At 41.8% G+C, this 17478-nt stretch overlaps 1 protein-coding gene across 5 annotated transcripts in view; it reads right to left on the minus strand.

Annotated features, from left to right (window-relative positions):
• The window catches only part of iqsec3a (IQ motif and Sec7 domain ArfGEF 3a), a 193652-nt gene extending 192071 nt beyond the window's left edge, over nucleotides 1-1581 (minus strand). For 4 of the 5 annotated variants that reach the window (XM_042318541.1, XM_042318542.1, XM_042318543.1 and 1 more), the window contains exon 1: nucleotides 811-1581. In XM_042318541.1, the coding sequence (XP_042174475.1) occupies nucleotides 811-1334 (524 nt within the window). In that variant the 5' untranslated portion in view covers nucleotides 1335-1581. The remainder of the gene's footprint in view (nucleotides 1-810) is intronic. The other variant, XM_042318545.1, reaches the window with a different exon arrangement.
• Between the last annotated feature and the right edge of the window lie 15897 nt (nucleotides 1582-17478).

Genomic DNA, 17478 nt, shown 5'->3' on the forward strand with positions numbered 1-17478 from the left:
ACAATATAGGGCTGGGGGCTGCCAGGGACATCCAGATACTTAGGATTCTCACCATTCTCATGATGATGTGATTCCATGTTCCTGCAACAATATAGGGCTGGGAGCTGCCAGGGACATCCAGATACTTAGGATTCTCACCATTCTCATGATGATGTGATTCCATGTTCCTGCAACAATATAGGGCTGGGGGCTGCCAGGGACATCCAGATACTTAGGATTCTCACCATTCTCATGATGATGTGATTCCATGTTCCAAACATATTGCTGCCGCATCGATACAAGAGAGTCATGGAAATAAAAGTGCTGAAAACAAATTGTCTCCCAATTTAAAAAGGAAAAAGACTGGCATTTTGGTGCAGGTAGCCTACAGCAAACTAGTGAGGTATTGAAAACTGGGATGTGGGTAACTTTGACCAACTACCTTTTTGAGAAAATAAATATTACTTGCTAAACAAAATGATTTTTAATCTAAGCAAATGTATTCACTAATATAAAATAATGTAATTTCCCAATTTCTTTGGAGCATACGATATAGCTCATTATTTGAATTATGTATTTTACACAGACATTTTCGCTCATCTTTGTTAGGATCCCACTGTTTGTCAATATAACATATCATGCAATTTATCGGGAATTTAACGAGTAAAATAGTAACTTTACTGGGTCGTGTTATGTTTGTTGGGCTATGTTTGTAACGTGGGCTAGCTAGCCAAACGAGACAGGTAGACTAGCTAAGAAATTCGCCTTAATGGAATTCTAGCTAGATGTGGGCAAAATATTTAGGCAATAATGTTGCATAAGGCTACTCACTCTGCTTTCCTGGCAAGTCCAACGGAGCGGCACAGAGTCGTAGGTGTTTGCGGGACCAGGGACTTGCAGCACGCCGGGCTTTTCTTGTCCTCCTCCGCTGAGTCGGGGCTGCTCTGGCCCGCTTTTGGAGACGGCGGGGAGGTGGGCACCAGCTGCAGTTGCTGCGGATGGTGAACTGGAGGCGTCGGAGGGGGAGGATGCTGCGGAGGCTGTGCCGTTAAAGAGGCGACCTGCTGCGGTTGCTGGCTAGGATGAACCCCGGCTTTGTTGCCCCCTGGATGCTGGTGCAGGTGGACGGGTGGCTGAGGGCTTGTACTGCGGGGAGACGGGTGGTGGTGGTGGTGATAGGACTGATGGGGGTCCCGCAGATGGCGGTTTTCCCCAATGAGGTCCTCCACCTTCCGCTCGAGCTCGTCGATACGCTGGCGCTGCGTCTGGATCAGGCTCTGCTGGTTCTGCACGATGGTGGTGAGTTCCTTCAGATACAGCACGGCTTTCATTGGGTTATCTAGCAGGCTCTCCATACCTGGTTTAATATCTATCACGTTTGGATTTTCGTGATCAGCCTTTCCTGCTCAGATTCTCTCCTCGAGTGGTTTTGGCGAGGCGTTCGGTCGACCTACATGCAAAGCTGGGATGCTTTCTCTGCCGTCTGACGATTCTCTGTGTGGAATCTCCGTAATGGCTTCTCTTTCTCTCTCACTTCTCTCCCTCTCTCTCTCTCTCTGTAGCTCCCTCTCTCCCACTCACCCTGCGTAGTGCCTACGCCGTGAGGATGCGAGAAATGATGCTGATGCAACGATCAACATCCTCCGATGAGCTCTCTGATTGGAGGAGGAGCTAGTGGGTGGATGATGTCAACACAGCAGCAACAACAGTAGAGTGTGTTTGCCTGAAAATGCCCTACAGTAATATTTATTCAAAGTATTTACACAGCACTCTATTTGAACCGAGAAACGTTTTAATTCTTCACACAAGGCTGACCTTCCTGTGGTGTGCATCACACCACAACTTCACTAATAGGCTATCATTTGAAAGAACCAATAAATCAAATTAAATGTATAGGCCAATAAATGACATCAGCAAACCAGGCAGGCATAGACCCCAAGGACCAAGCAGAGGGTGACAGTGTAGGCGTGAACAACCCTTGAAAGGAACCAGACTAGAGTTGCTGTACAGGAGTCAGGAACCCCCCACCTGACCAGATACTATCAACAGTATGAACAATATAAAGGATCAATAATAAATCATTATTCAAATAAATACAAATAAAACAGTATGAACATCCAGGACATTGATCCTTGAGGACTATTGAAACAGAAAAAGGACTTCCCATCAGTAACTACTTTAAAGGTGGATAAGTACCTGGTTTTAGACATGGTAGGTCCCTGTTGTATTATATCCTCTCTAACTCTCCTTCCCTTTCTGTAAGCGGCTCCTGATATGCTGTTGGCTTAAGACTTCCATGAATGTGAGTACAAAACCAGAGCATGCCAGACACCCAGAGCAAATAAGTGCATTTCAATTGGGACTAGTGAATTGCATGCACTTGAATATACCTGCACCTATTTCATGTAATGTGCAACAACCTTATGGAGAGTGTGAAGATACTGTTTGTTTACATTTCCCGTACATTTTAGTCATTTAGCAGATGCTCTTACCCAGAGCAACTTGCAGGAGCAATTAGGGTTAAGTGCCTTGCTCAAGGATACATCAAAAATATTTCAATTGTCACAAACATATTTTTGAGTTAATTTAAACATTGTAAAACACAGTAAGAGATGAGACATTAAAATAGGAAATAATGATAGCCATGTAACCAGCCATCTCCTGAATTATCAACCTTTTAACACAGTTGAATGCTAACCAAATAGCAGTCACTAAGCCGTTCTGGGGAGCAGTCCTCCCTCTACCCACAGCCCTACCCGATGCACTATGCCAAGGCCTCGATCCGTGTCTCTGGCACAGCCAAGTGGTCTATGATTAAGGTCTGGAGAAGGCAATTTGAGCCATGGTTTGGTGGGAGAAATTCATTATTTCAGGTTTAGGTTCCAACATTTGAAGTGACTCTTAACCCCATCAAAGGTAAAGTGTAGTGCCATTAGAACATATCCGAAACATGTAGAATCAGGTAACACTCCCTCTTGATGGGGTTTGCCAACACCCATACCAATCTACATTCTAAAGCTTTTTGGCTTCTACTGGTACTGGTCGGTCCCTGGATGTGAGTCCATATGGGGTGGCAGGTAGCCTAGTTGTTAGCGTATTGGGCCAGTAACTGAAAGGTTGCTATATTGAATCCCCGAGCTGACAAGGTAAAAATCTGTCATTCTGCCCCTGGACAAGGCAGTTAACACACTGTTCCTGGGCCGTCATAAATAAGAATGTGTTCTTAACTGACTTGCCTAGTTAAATAAAGGAAAAAATATATATACAGTATGCTGGAAGTGGCAGTAGGGGGCATTCTACCCAGTGATTTCAGGAGACTCCAATATCCCAGGGCAGTGAATAGTACATTACCTGTCGTAGGGTGCTATCTTTTGAATGAGATATTAAGCAGATGGCTGCCGTGGCATCGCCCATCTAATTGGTGGTGGATGAGGTGAGTTTCCCATTACGGTGTGTTTTGAGCACTGGGAACGTGCTATAGCCTATATATCTAGTCAATAAGACCTTATTTTAATGCAGATTTACGTTTATTGGGGTGAATAATGTCCTGGAGGCAGAGCTGAGCAGTTTCCGCTAGGTGGGCCAGTCGCAAAAAAATTATAGATTGTAAAAAATGTATGAAAATAAAAATGAGCTTTTTGGTCTTAATTTAAGATTAGGGTTAGGTTAAGCATAAGGTTAGCAATGTGGTTAATGTTAGGGTTAAGGTTACGTTCAAAATCCGATTTTGTGACTTTGTTGCATGGTCTGCCATGTGACAGTGGGGCCCTTTCAAAGTACTCTAGACGTTTCCTGCATCAGATAAACAATGAGGTTATGCAACTAATGTTCTCTAGGGAGATTTGAAGTGTGATTAGTGTTGCATTGTTGTCAGTGTTATCACGCTACAGTGTTTGTGTTACTCTGATTAGTCATTTTGATGTTAGACTTGTAAAGCCTAAAGGGAGGTGGCTGGCAATGATGTAGGATCCAAATAGGATTGTATAAATCAGCTTCTCACTTAGGTTCCGCTCTCTTTAAACACTGCAGTTTGAAAATGACTGTCTTTATTATGCAGAGTCATTGGAATCGCCTCCAGCCAATGTTTTCAGTAGATGTGCAAAAGGTGCATCAAAACAAACAAAAATCACTGTACGCTCCATCCCTTTGGATGCAGCAATGTGGCATCTCAGTAAATTGGATGAGGCACAAAGGAGCGTTTTGCACCCCAGTCTCTTCATAAGTCAACCAGATGGATAGGGTGTTCTACGAAGTGAGGAGAGTAAATGGGCTTTGCAGTGGCTACATGATCCCCCCCCATGACGTGAATCAATATCATTCATTTAAAAGCCCAAAAATGGATGTGCCAATTGCAGGATTCCCTTTAAATCTACATTTTTCCACTTTTATGTCTCCGTCTAAAATGCTTTTAGTTTGTGACATTCCAGGTGGGATGATGTTAGTTTGTAGATGCACAGTATATGAAGTGTATTACAGTGTGCCGGAAAATATCCCCCATTAAAGTCTCGTCAGAACGTCAGAACGTAAGCTCAGTGGAGGCTCCTCAGAGGAGGAAGCAGAGGATCATCCTCAGGGAATTTTCATAAAAATAAAAATTGTGAAACAATAAAAGAAGTTATCCTTTTTAGATTAAACTATACTAGGAGGCTCATGGTTCTCACCCCTTTCCATAGATTTACACAGAAATGGTGTCAACTTCCTGAGGACGTCCTCCAACCTATCAGAGCTCTTATATCACATGTGCAGTGATGTCTGAGAGGGGAAAACACACTGTTTGTTATTGGCAGTAACTTTTTTCTTGTTGTGACATCACAAATGGACATGGCAGTTTCACCAATAATGATTCCAACTTCAACTAGGTATAACATTTGATAATATGCTGATGAAATTAAGCTAAAGATGTGGTAGGAGAATGGAATTCTTCTGGGGGAAAATTCCGTGAGTTTATTTAGCTCTAGAGAACCCACTAGGTTAAAAATATGTGTTTGTAAAGTTTCATAAAGCAACAAAGGGACGGGGGGAATTCATACATCTTGGCTGACCTTGAAACTCTGAGAGGTGAGGCACACCATGGAGAGCCAACAAGAGTGCAGCCAGGGCCCCGTTCCATACGGCCGCCACACCAGCCTCGCAAAGTGAAAAATGGCTCTTGTGCCCGATCAGTGAAAGAGGAGCCAAAAACGGTTTTACGATGTGCTTGTGAAAATGGAAATGTGACCAGTGCAGTCTTCTTTTGGTGCTGGATGAGATATATTGCCGTGGTGACCTGAAGTCCCTTATTACGTGCAGGCGGAGAGAGGTGAGTCCCACCGCTGACACCAATTACCTTCCTGAAGATTCAGGGAACTGCTAGGGTCAGACAGTGTGGGATGGACAGAAGGATAGGGTAGACGGTGAGTTTCTTGAAGTTGAATTATTACGTTTTACCTCATAGACCAATTTTTATTTATTTCAGTGTGTCACAAACAATAGCTACCAGCTACTATCTACGCCATATACTGTATATCCTATGACCTTTAATGACCTTTGGGAGCAATCAGCATTAGATTTGAGTGTTTTTGCTTATCAGTTTAATGAAAATGCGATGAAACTGTTAGCCTGTTGCGCTACACTCTAGGAACTATCTTGGGGAGTCAATACAAGTCTCAAAGTTCATATCAAAGGTGATTCAGTGATTAGTAATGTTACCTGAAGACTTGTGTTGGCTCCCCAAGCTAATCCAGTTTGTTTTGAAAGTAGTTTGATTTCATACTTGCAGCAGCAATTTTGATCAAAGGATTAGTTTTGCTTCAAGCACTTTAGTTGAAAAAGTGATATTGCCTTCTGTTCTCTTTTACATAAACGAATGAAAACATTTTACAAATGCTGCTTTTTAGGCCACTGCATGAAAAATAGCATCAACATTGTATAGTCCTATTGGATATTATCTTTCTCCAGAAGCAAATGGAAATTGGATCTCATCTCACCAAATCGTTTCTGTCATACACAATGAAGATTCTACTGGCAGTTCCCAGGAGGACATCTGAGCTGTCATGGTTGTGTCTTTGGAATTGTATTTCTCTGATCAATGTGAATATGTCACTCACAGTAGAGGATGTTATTGAGAAAACCCTTATGTGTTCTGGCACTTAGGACTTATTTATAGATTCTCTATGAACTACATGCAACGTTCCTTTATACACATTTATACAGAATGGATATTATCAAGGACACAATGTTAAACTGTGTATTGGGCTCAAATTACAGTGTGAAACCAGTTTAAAATGTAACATTTGTCATTCAATTTCAGGAATTCTTCAAAATAATAAGTACCCAGCGCATGATTCATGTGAGGCAAGCGCTGAAGAGTTAGTTGAAAGGAGAGTTCACCATATCGAATACTTGGGTTCTTTGGGGAGTAAATGAACACTCCCAGTGCTATTGACGTTTGCTTGATGTGGATACCATTAGAACCAACTAGTTTTACTGGAATTTAGACCTTTTTATTCAGTAAGATCCCAGGATGACTCACTGGTTTGGAACGTGGATCGCATCACTATATTTCCTCAGGCAGGAATGAGGTCAGAGGGTCCTTATGAGGAGAGAAAATCATGACTGTAGTGTTGTTTAGTGTGCATTTGCCCATTGCTCTGCAATGATGGTGTGCTTGACTCACTCAACCTTAACTCAACATAACCTTTGCCTGAGCAGAGGCTTCAAACATCGCAGCACAATGATCAGTAGGTGAACAAATGATTTGCTTGTTCTTTATCCTTCAACATTTTGAACAACGTCTAGCATATAGATGGTGCGGGAAAGGTGGGCTTTGGAAGAGATCTGAGACTTTATGCTAATACAGAGCAATAAAGATTGACTCCTACATAAAGCAATTTAAGACCGGTAAAGATGAATCACTCACAAAATGCTTCATTTAACAGCATAGTCAAGTGGTTCTACTCTAAATTGTCTAGGTGATTTATATCAAAGCATCAGGCAAGGACATTAGTCAATTGAAATGACCAGAGAGCGATCATAAAAAACATTTACAATGTGGACATGAAAGGGAGGTCTGTTGTGAAACCCAACCCTGACACATGACTGTTGTCCCAATGTTCTAGTTGAGTTTTTTGGTGGTTAATTTCTTTACTATCAAATGAGGAGAGACAAACTTATCACACAAGTCAGAGTTATACTTAAACTAAATCTTTAATCACTTATTAAATAGGGAGCAAGTCAATACAACGCACACATATAAAGTGAATCGATTGAGTGCTCTACGATAAGGAGAGGTGGTCGATGAATCTCAGATGATTTGTTGAGAACCCCTATCACGCCCTGACCTTAGAGATCCTTTTTATGTCTCTATTTGGTTTGGTCAGGGTATTCTATGTTCTATTATTTGTATTTCTATGTTTGGCCGTGTAGGGTTCTCAATCAGGGACAGCTGTCTATCGTTGTCTCTGATTGAGAACCATACTTAGGTAGCCCTTTTTCCCACCTGTCTTTGTGGGAAGTTGACTTAGTTTATGGCACATAGCCTTTAGCTTCACGGTTTGTTTTGTAGTGTTTATTGTTTTGGTCGGCGTCTTTTCTAATAAAAAGAATATGTACACTCACAACGCTGCACCGTGGTCCTCTTCATTCAATGGCCGTGACAGCCCCGAGACAAAGGTATTTTATAGCCAAGGTACACCCCGTTCAACCTACATGACGAACAACAGATGTATAGAATGTGTCACAAGGTTAAGATTCGTATGAAAGATACCTATAATTCACAGCAGACAGTATCTGCTGTGTCAACAGTTTTCATTGTGTAGAGACCAGTTGGCTCCCCAACTCCATACTGGAGCCATGTCTCCCTGGTATAGAACAGAAACATTAACTCATGCTCTGGAATGTGGTCTCTTTTGGTTTTATCACTCAAAAGACATCATAAATCTCCTGTCAGTGTTAACTCCCAGAAGTCCATCCTCAGTAGAACACACACACAATAGTTATAAGAATCCTCTATTCTGTTGCATAAAACAACCATTTGATGCAATAAAAGTATTATAACGTACTCTTGCAATTTTCCACCATCGTTTTCTGAGCATTGCCGGTCCCATGCAACATTTATCGACGTGTGGGGAGATTGTGAACGTCGGAGTTTGCTGTATTATTCTATGGCTTAAAATCCAACTAGCTCATTGACAAAAACATGCAGACAGGTTGTTCATGCGATGGTCACAGGGAGACCCGGGCAGAGGTTGCTCTGTAGAGCAAGCGTCTCCACAATAGCATGGCTTATGTCTGATTCACAGCAAGCACCTTTAGAACTACGACGCACAACTTTCACAGCCCAAATAAAACCAACAGAATCAACTCCAAATACTCCAATAAAACCAACAGAATCCACTCCAATAAAACCAATAGAATCAACTCCAAATACTCCAATAAAACCAATAGAATCAACTCCAAATACTCCAATAAAACCAATAGAATCAACTCCAAATACTCCAATAAAACCAGTAGAATCAACTCGAAATACCCCACATAAAACCAATAGAATCAACTCCAAATACTCCAATAAAACCAACAGAATCAACTCCAAATACTCCAATAAAACCAATAGAATCAACTCCAAATACTCCAATAAAACCAATAGAATCAACTCCAAATACTCCAATAAAACCAATAGAATCAACCCACATAAAACCAATAGAATCAACTCCAAATACTCCAATAAAACCAATAGAATCAACTCCAAATACTCCAATAAAACCAATAGAATCAACTCCAAATACTCCAATAAAACCAATAGAATCAACTCCAAAATCCAATCCAATAGAAAACTACTCCAATAAAACCAATAGAATCAACTCCAAATACTCCAATAAAACCAATAAAGAATCAATCCAAAACCCAATAAAACCAATAGAATCAACTCCAAATACTCCAATAAAACCAATAGAATCAACTCCAAATACTCCAATAAAACCAACAGAATCAACAATAGAATCAACTCCTCCAATAAAACCAATAGAATCAACTCCAAATACTCCAATAAAACCAATAGAATCAACTAGAATCAAATACTCCAATAAAACCAATAGAATCAACCAAATAGAATCAACTCCAAACTCCAATAAAACCAATAGAATCAACTCCAAATAGAATCAACTCCTCCAATAACCAAATAGAATCAACTCCAAATACTCCAATAAAACCAATAGAATCAACTCCAAATACTCCAATAAAACCAATAGAATCAACTCCAAATACTCCAATAAAACCAATAGAATCAACTCCAAATACTCCAATAAAACCAATAGAATCAACTCCAAATACCCCACATAAAACCAATAGAATCAACTCCAAATACCCCACATAAAACCAATAGAATCAACTCCAAATACTCCAATAGAATCAACTCCAAATAGTCCAGTAAAACTAATAAAATCAACTCCAAATACTCCAATAAAACAAATAGAATCAACTCCAAATACTCCAATAGAATCAACTCCAAATAGTCCAGTAAAACCAATAGAATCAACTCCAAATACTCCAATAAAACCAATAGAATCAACTCCATATACTCCAAACTATACCTTTGCCACCTCCAGAGATGACTGCTGTTTACTGGTTTCCTTCAATTGTTAATTTTACTACATTACTGTTTTATTCATAGAAAATAGAGTGGATGTATACAGAGGACCATGTGCATCAACCTTCCATTGAGAGGCCATTATTCTCATGTCGTGCTCAAGGAGGAGTTGTATGGGAGGGTGTGACCGTATTAATGCAGTGTGAAATCTTTATTGGGTGCATCTCATTGACCCCGGTGGCACCCACATCCAGCTCGATACCAATCACCTCTCCTCACCCCACCCTGTTCGCCCCTGTCCGATCGATAAGGAGGAGGGCCGGGGGCACTGCCAAGAGTGACATGGCCAAGATTAAATCTAGCTATCAGGAGAGCTGGGGGAGAAAAGTGTGGATTGTGCATTTCTTGGATGAAGACACAAATTGGACATCAAGTATTGGGTCTGTGGTTAGGGGTTAGGGATAAAGTCCAGTAATTGATTGATTGATCCCCCTCCCAACAACTCCAGGTAGCCTCTGCCTGTTTCAAACCGCTTGGTGCCGAATAAACGTTCTGCTTGTCTCCATCCAGACTGAGAATTAGGGATCCTTTGTGTCTAAACTTGTTTTTGCAAGTACGATTTTCTTTCTTGTTCCAAGAAATGTATTGAGAGAGAATTTGCATGGCTAAGATATTCTGACTCATTTCAGTCAATACATTTAAACACACGAAATATAAATACTTACTCAGCTAGTAAATGTAAAAGATTTGCTATTTTTATAGCCCTTGCTTGCCAATGGGTCTAGCGATCAGCTTTGATCCAAGTTAGCAGAATAAACTGATAAATACTGAACAGAGGGCTTTTGTACTTCCCCTATACTCATTATACAGGATCAGTCATTAATAAAGGGAGGTCAACACAAAATCATTAGACCCACTATCTAGTGTTTACCATCGTTAATAATGAATGCTCTCTCTTGCTTGCGTACTCAAATAGTACACACACACACACATACACACACACACACAAATTGTCTTCACACACACATAGTCTATACATACACACATAGTCTACACACACACACAGTCTTGACACACACAAATAGTCTACAAACACAAATGTGCGCGTGCACACACAAAGATACACACAGAGCATTGATTCATATTGTTCGTTGTAAGCCCAGATCGGTCCCTCCTTCTTGCACCCTGCTCCCATCATGCTCTGAAATCACCACTGGTGTCCCCAAGGCTTCTTCTTCAGCATGGCTCCTTGCTCTGCTCTATGAGAATAGGGGGGGACCAGGATAGACCAAAGTGGACTGGTGGTCCTCTGGGGCCTGGCCCTGTCTTATCCTGCCAGAGCAGTGGCTGATGAAACACCCCAGAAACAACCGCTTACTGAAAAGCCTTGTTATGTCAGTGTCATCTTCTCCCTCACAGATGAAGACTCCAAACAGAAAGCTGTGATCCCCCTCTCGTCCACCCCTGATTTCTCAGAATAGGGCCCGTTGCCCTTGCCTCTTCCCCTGTCGCTACGATTAATTTTACATCAAAGGAAAGCTAGCTGAGACACCGACCGGAGCCCCTAACAACCTCCAAGGAAGGCTCCAGACTATAGGCTGACACAGAAAATCTCTAGTCCCCTCTACAGTCTTCCCACAGAAAATAAAATAACAAAATTATTAACTTTGTTTGGCAACACAAGACGGTAAATTACGCTGTTTATGCACCTTTCTATTTTGCGTATACCGTTTAAACCATATTGTGTAACATTTCTGTTTGTGTCAAATTAGCATTTGTAGCATTAGCACTCACCTTACACTACATTTCAAAAGTTTGGGGCCACTTAGAAATGTCCTTGTTTTTGAAAGAAAAGCACGTTTTTTGTCCATTAAAATAACAGAAATACAGTATAGACATAGTTAATATTGTAAATTACTATTGCAGCTGGAAACAGCTGATTTGTAATGGAATATTTACATAGGCGTACAGAGGCCCATTATCAGCAACCATCACTCCTGTGTTAAGTGAGTGTGTGTGTGTGTGTGTGTGTGTGTGTGTGTGTGTGTGTGTGTGTGTGTGTGTGTGTGTGTGTGTGTGTGTGTGTGTGTGTGTGTGTGTGTGTGTGTGTGTGTGTGTGTGAGTAACTAGTTTACTAAAATGTACAAATGGAGTAATGATTATAAATGGTGAGCAAACTGCATTATAAATGTTTTTTACAGACACTTAAAATAAAGTGTTGCCCCATCATTACTTGCATCATTTAATATCCCCACCTTTTTGTGTCTTTTTTGTTGTTGCCCATTCCACCCCCTCCTCTGGTTGGAGGACCTGGTGGAAAATATTACAATCCAATATACAGTACCAGTCAAAAGTTTAGACACATCTACTCATTCCAGGGTTTTCTTTATTTTGACTATTTTCTACATTGTAGAATAATAGTGAAGACATCAACACTATGAAAAACACATATGGAATCATGTGGTAACCAAAATATATTTTAGATTTCAGATTCTTCAAAGTAGCCGCCCTTTGCCTTGTTGACAGTTTTGCACAATTTTGGCATTCTCTCAACCAGCTTCATGAGGTAGTCACTTGGAATGCATTTCAATGAACAGGTGTTGATTTGTGGAATATCTTTCCTTCTTAATACATTTGAGCCAATCAGTTGTGTTGTGACAAGGTAGGAGTGGTATACATAAGATAGCTCTATTTTGTAAAAGAACAAGATCATATTATGGCAAGAACAGCTCAAATAAGACATGAAGTTCAATCAATCCAGAATATTTTTTTCTTCAAGTGGAGTCGCAAAAACCATCAAGCGCTATGATGAAACTGGCTGTCATGAGGACCGCCACAGGAAAGGAAGACCCAGAATTATCTCTGCTGCAGAGGATTAGTTCATTAGAGTTACAGGCCTCAAAAATTGCAGTCCAAATAAATCCTTCACAGATTTCAAGTAACAGACACATCTCAATATTAACTGTTCAGAGGAGACTGAATCAGGCCTTCATGGTTTAATTACTGCAAAGAAATCCCTACTAAAGGAAACCAATAAGAAGAAGAGACTTGCTTGGGCCACGAAACACAATCAATGGACATTAGACTGGAGGAAATCTGTCCTTTCGTCTGATGAGTCCAAATTTGAGATTTTTGGTTCGAACCGAAAAGATACAGAGTATGTGAATGGATGATCTCCTCATGTGTGGCTCCCACCGTGAAGCATGGAGGAGGAGGTGTGATGGTGTGAGGGTGCTTTGCTGGTGACACTGTCTGTGATTTATTCAGAATTCAAGGCACACTTAACCAGCATGGCTACCACATCATTCTGCAGCGATAGACCATTTGTGCACTTAGTGGGACTATCATTGGTTTTTCAACAGGACAATGACCCAACACATCTCCAGGCTGTGTAAGGGCTATTTGAACAAGAAGGGGAGTGATGGAGTGCTGCATCAGATGACCTGGCCCCTACAATCACCCACCCTCAACCCAATTAAGATTGTTTGGGATGAATTGGACTGCAAAGTGAATGAAAAGCAGCCAACAATTGTTACGCATATGTGGGAACTCCTTCAGGACTGTTGGAAAGTAATTCCAGGTAAAGCTGGTTGAGAGAATACCAAGAGTGTGCAAAGCTGTCAACAAGGCAAAGGGTGGCTACTTTGAAGAATCTAAAATATATTTTTATTTGTTTAACACTTTTTTGGTTACTACATGATTCCATATGTGTTATTATATTATATTATGTGTTATGATGTCTTCAATAGTATTCTACAATGTAGAAAATAGTTTTTTTGAATGAGTAGGTGTGTCCAAACTTTTGACTGGTACTATATTTACATATATTTATATACATCTAAAGCCTCTTCAACAGAAAATCTCTAATGTCCTCCCTTGGAATAAAATGAAGTTACAGTAGACAAGGGATGTAGGACAGTGGAGGGGAAATCATGCTGTTTACTCACCTTTCTGTTTTGTGAACACAGTTTATACCATATTGTGTCAAATTTGCGTTTGTGTCAAATTAGCATTTGCATCAAATGAGTGTTTTTGTCAAATGAATGCCAGGATAGTGGGTTCGTTTCCCAGGACCACATGTAAGTAAAATGTATGCATGACTAAGTGTCATTAGATAAAAGCAGCAGCTTAATGACATACTGTATATTGTATTATAAACTGGCATTTGTAGCATTAGTGCATACCTTAGTTACCAAGCACTTGGCCAAACTCTCTGTCAATGCCCAGGGGCCAGTGAAAAATACATTTTAACACCAGCACAGTGATTCAGCTTGAGTCAGAACAGGAAGCAGTTAACCCCTCGTGTGTTAGGTCAAAAGGATTAGCAGCGGTGAATTCCAAACTCATTTAGGGAAGTGAGCTAAAGGTCCATCTCTTCCCCAGGAGCATGTTTCCAGACATCTCGGCGGAAACTAGTCACTAGAGGTGAAAGAGATTCGCAACCTCGTTGGGAATCCAATTAACACTCCAACATGGCTGCCTAATCCCGGTCCGTGGAGGTGTCCTACATGCATTTTTAACCTCTACCCACGCAACACTTTTGGGGAGTTTTACTAAAGTTGGGCATTTCTGTGTATAATTCTTGAAAATAGTACAGATTTACAGGACCAGCACGTGGGTAAATAGGCCTAAAGGATGAGACAATAAGACAGTGGCAGAATAAGTTCAACCGCACTTGTGTTTTATCACAAAACCGGATAGCAACCTCTGTCCAGTGAAGTCCACAAAGCATATTGCATGTAGAGGTAACAGACAGTTACATGACCTATAGCATGGTCAAGCAAGTTAATGTTTCTGACATTTTCGGACCACTAAACAACTACTGACTACTGTCGCAATGAAAACAGGAGCTGCCTCCACTATTCCAGCACCATTTCAACATCATCAAATCACATCTGCTTAGTGTAATACAGTGACAACTAAAAGATACCAAAAACAAATTATTCCAAACAACGTAAGCTAAATATGGTTTGACTGTCAATGGTTCTGATTTTCTGTGTGTGTGTGTGTGTGTGTGTGTGTGTGTGTGTGTGTGTGTGTGTGTGTGTGTGTGTGTGTGTGTGTGTGTGTGTGTGTGTGTGTGTGTGTGTGTGTGTGTGTGTGATGATTGGCTGTTATTTGATATTTTTTTTATCAAGGGAGGCCAAATGCTCACTGGCTTCCCTTGCATTTAATGCTACAGGCGGGAACAATGTCATACTCTTTTTGACCAGACAGCATCAGATAGATGGGCTACACATACAGAGACAGAGGGGCGCTGTTTCGCTCGCTTGGATGCTTTCTCCGGTGAGATACATTCAGCCTGTTGTGAATTGAAGGAAAAGTATGAAACACAGATAGACAAAAGATTAATTATTATATATGTAGTTAGAGTATACTGTTTGATTTTTATTTGATGCCCCTATTTTGACATTGAGCTTTTTAGGTCTATGTTAAAAAAATATGATGCCATGTTAGTGTTTGAGACATGTACAGTAAAGAGAGGTGAAAAGGATTGGTCGATCTGTATAAATCTCATGACCATAAATGGAGCTCTTTAGACAGGGGAAGAGATTTTGTATCAGTGAAGGCAGGTGGGAGGAACTATAGGAGGATGGGCTCATTGCAATGGCTGGAATGGAATAAATGGCACTGTATAAAACATATGGAAACCACACATTTGACTCCATTCCATTAATTCCATTCCAGCCATTACAATCAGCCCGTCCTCCTATAGCTCCTCCCACTAGCCTCTACTGGTGTGCATAGTGTTACATAGTACTCCTCCCTACCCCCTGGCCTAGGAACTGGAGAAGCAGAGGACACTCTAATAAGGAACCAAAGATTGATGACATCACATACATACATACACACACACACACACACACACACAGGCACACAGGCACACAGACAAACACACCCAGGCACACAGACAAACACACACACACACACACACACACACACACACACACACACACACACACACACACACACACACAGACACACACACAGAAAGGCATACACACACACACACAAACACTCCAGTCTGCCCATGTGTGATCATTCATGGCAGAGTAAATCACTCATTCTTCCCCTCTTGCGTAATTCCATGGGTGAAATGAACTGAGGGGCCTTGGAAGATCAGCAAGTCATTGTTTATTGTCAGGCTCCACTTCTTCCCCTCACACTTTGGTGGAAATCCGGTTTCTCTCTCCGCTCCTTGTAAAGCGCACAGACAGACAGACAGACAGACACCGACATTCACAGACACACAAATACACACACAAACAGACACACACACACAACCACACAATCCGACACACACACACAGACTCACACACGTGAGAGCACACAGAAAAAAGAGATTTGTATCAGTGAAGTGTCATATGTCCGTCAAGAGGGTGTGTTTGTATGCCATGTTGTATGCTTTGTTGTCGCACTGAATGAAGGATGTCTCTCCAGACTGTGCCGTGAATGTTTGGCCACGTTGCTTTTGCATTCCATAGGGGATGAGTATGGAATTAGGGATGACTAGACCGTGTTTGCAGCTACAGTGAGTGTGAGATCAAGTCATATTTATGCTTTCCATGGTGACAGTTGAACAGATCACATTTCCGTCCGTCGCTCATGACCATAGAGAAGGACGAAGGGGGCATTTTTTGGGCCCAAAATTACTGTTTTCTTTTAAACTAATTAGAAGCTAAATTGACAACAGAATGTTTGCTTCATTTGCATATACCATTCTTTGATTTAATAACAGCGCCACAATTAAGTTTGGCACTACAGTAGATTCCACAGACGATGCAATCTCAACCACACTGCACACTGCCCTAACCCATCTGGACAAGAGGAATACCTATGTGAGAATGCTGTTCATCGACTACAGCTCGGCATTCAACACCATAGTACCCTCCAAGCTCGTCATCAAGCTCGAGACCCTGGGTCTCGACCCCGCCCTGTGCAACTGGGTACTGGACTTCCTGACGGGCCGCCCCCAGGTGGTGAGGGTAGGCAACAACATCTCCTCCCCGCTGATCCTCAACACTGGGGCCCCACAAGGGTGCGTTCTGAGCCCTCTCCTGTACTCCCTGTTCACCCACGACTGCGTGGCCATGCACGCCTCCAACTCAATCATCAAGTTTGCGGACGACACAACAGTGGTAGGCTTGATTACCAACAACGACGAGACGGCCTACAGGGAGGAGGTGAGGGCCCTCGGAGTGTGGTGTCAGGAAAATAACCTCACACTCAACGTCAACAAAACTAAGGAGATGATTGTGGACTTCAGGAAACAGCAGAGGGAACACCCCCATCCACATCGATGGAACAGTAGTGGAGAGGGTAGCAAGTTTTAAGTTCCTCGGCATACACATCACAGACAAACTGAATTGGTCCACTCACACAGACAGCATCGTGAGGAAGGCGCAGCAGCGCCTCTTCAACCTCAGGAGGCTGAAGAAATTCGGCTTGTCACCAAAAGCACTCACAACTTCTACAGATGCACAATCGAGAGCATCCTGGCGGGCTGTATCACCGCCTGGTATGGCAACTGCACCGCCCTCAACCGTAAGGCTCTCCAGAGGGTAGTGAGGTCTGCACAACGCATCACCGGGGGCAAACTACCTGCCCTCCAGGACACCTACACCACCCGATGCTACAGGAAGGCCATAAAGATCATCAAGGACATCAACCACCCGAGCCACTGCCTGTTCACCCCGCTGTCATCCAGAAGGCGAGGTCAGTACAGGTGCATCAAAGCTGGGACCGAGAGACTGAAAAACAGCTTCTATCTCAAGGCCATCAGACTGTTAAACAGCCACCACTAACATTGAGTGGCTACTGCCAACACACTGTCAATGACACTGACTCTACTCCAGCCACTTTAATCATGGGAATTGATGGGAAATGATGTAAATATATCACTAGCCACTTTAAACAATGCTACCTTATATAATGTT

Source organism: Oncorhynchus tshawytscha, unplaced genomic scaffold, assembly GCF_018296145.1.
Source record: "Oncorhynchus tshawytscha isolate Ot180627B unplaced genomic scaffold, Otsh_v2.0 Un_contig_1741_pilon_pilon, whole genome shotgun sequence".
Taxonomy (NCBI): Eukaryota; Metazoa; Chordata; class Actinopteri; order Salmoniformes; family Salmonidae; genus Oncorhynchus; species Oncorhynchus tshawytscha.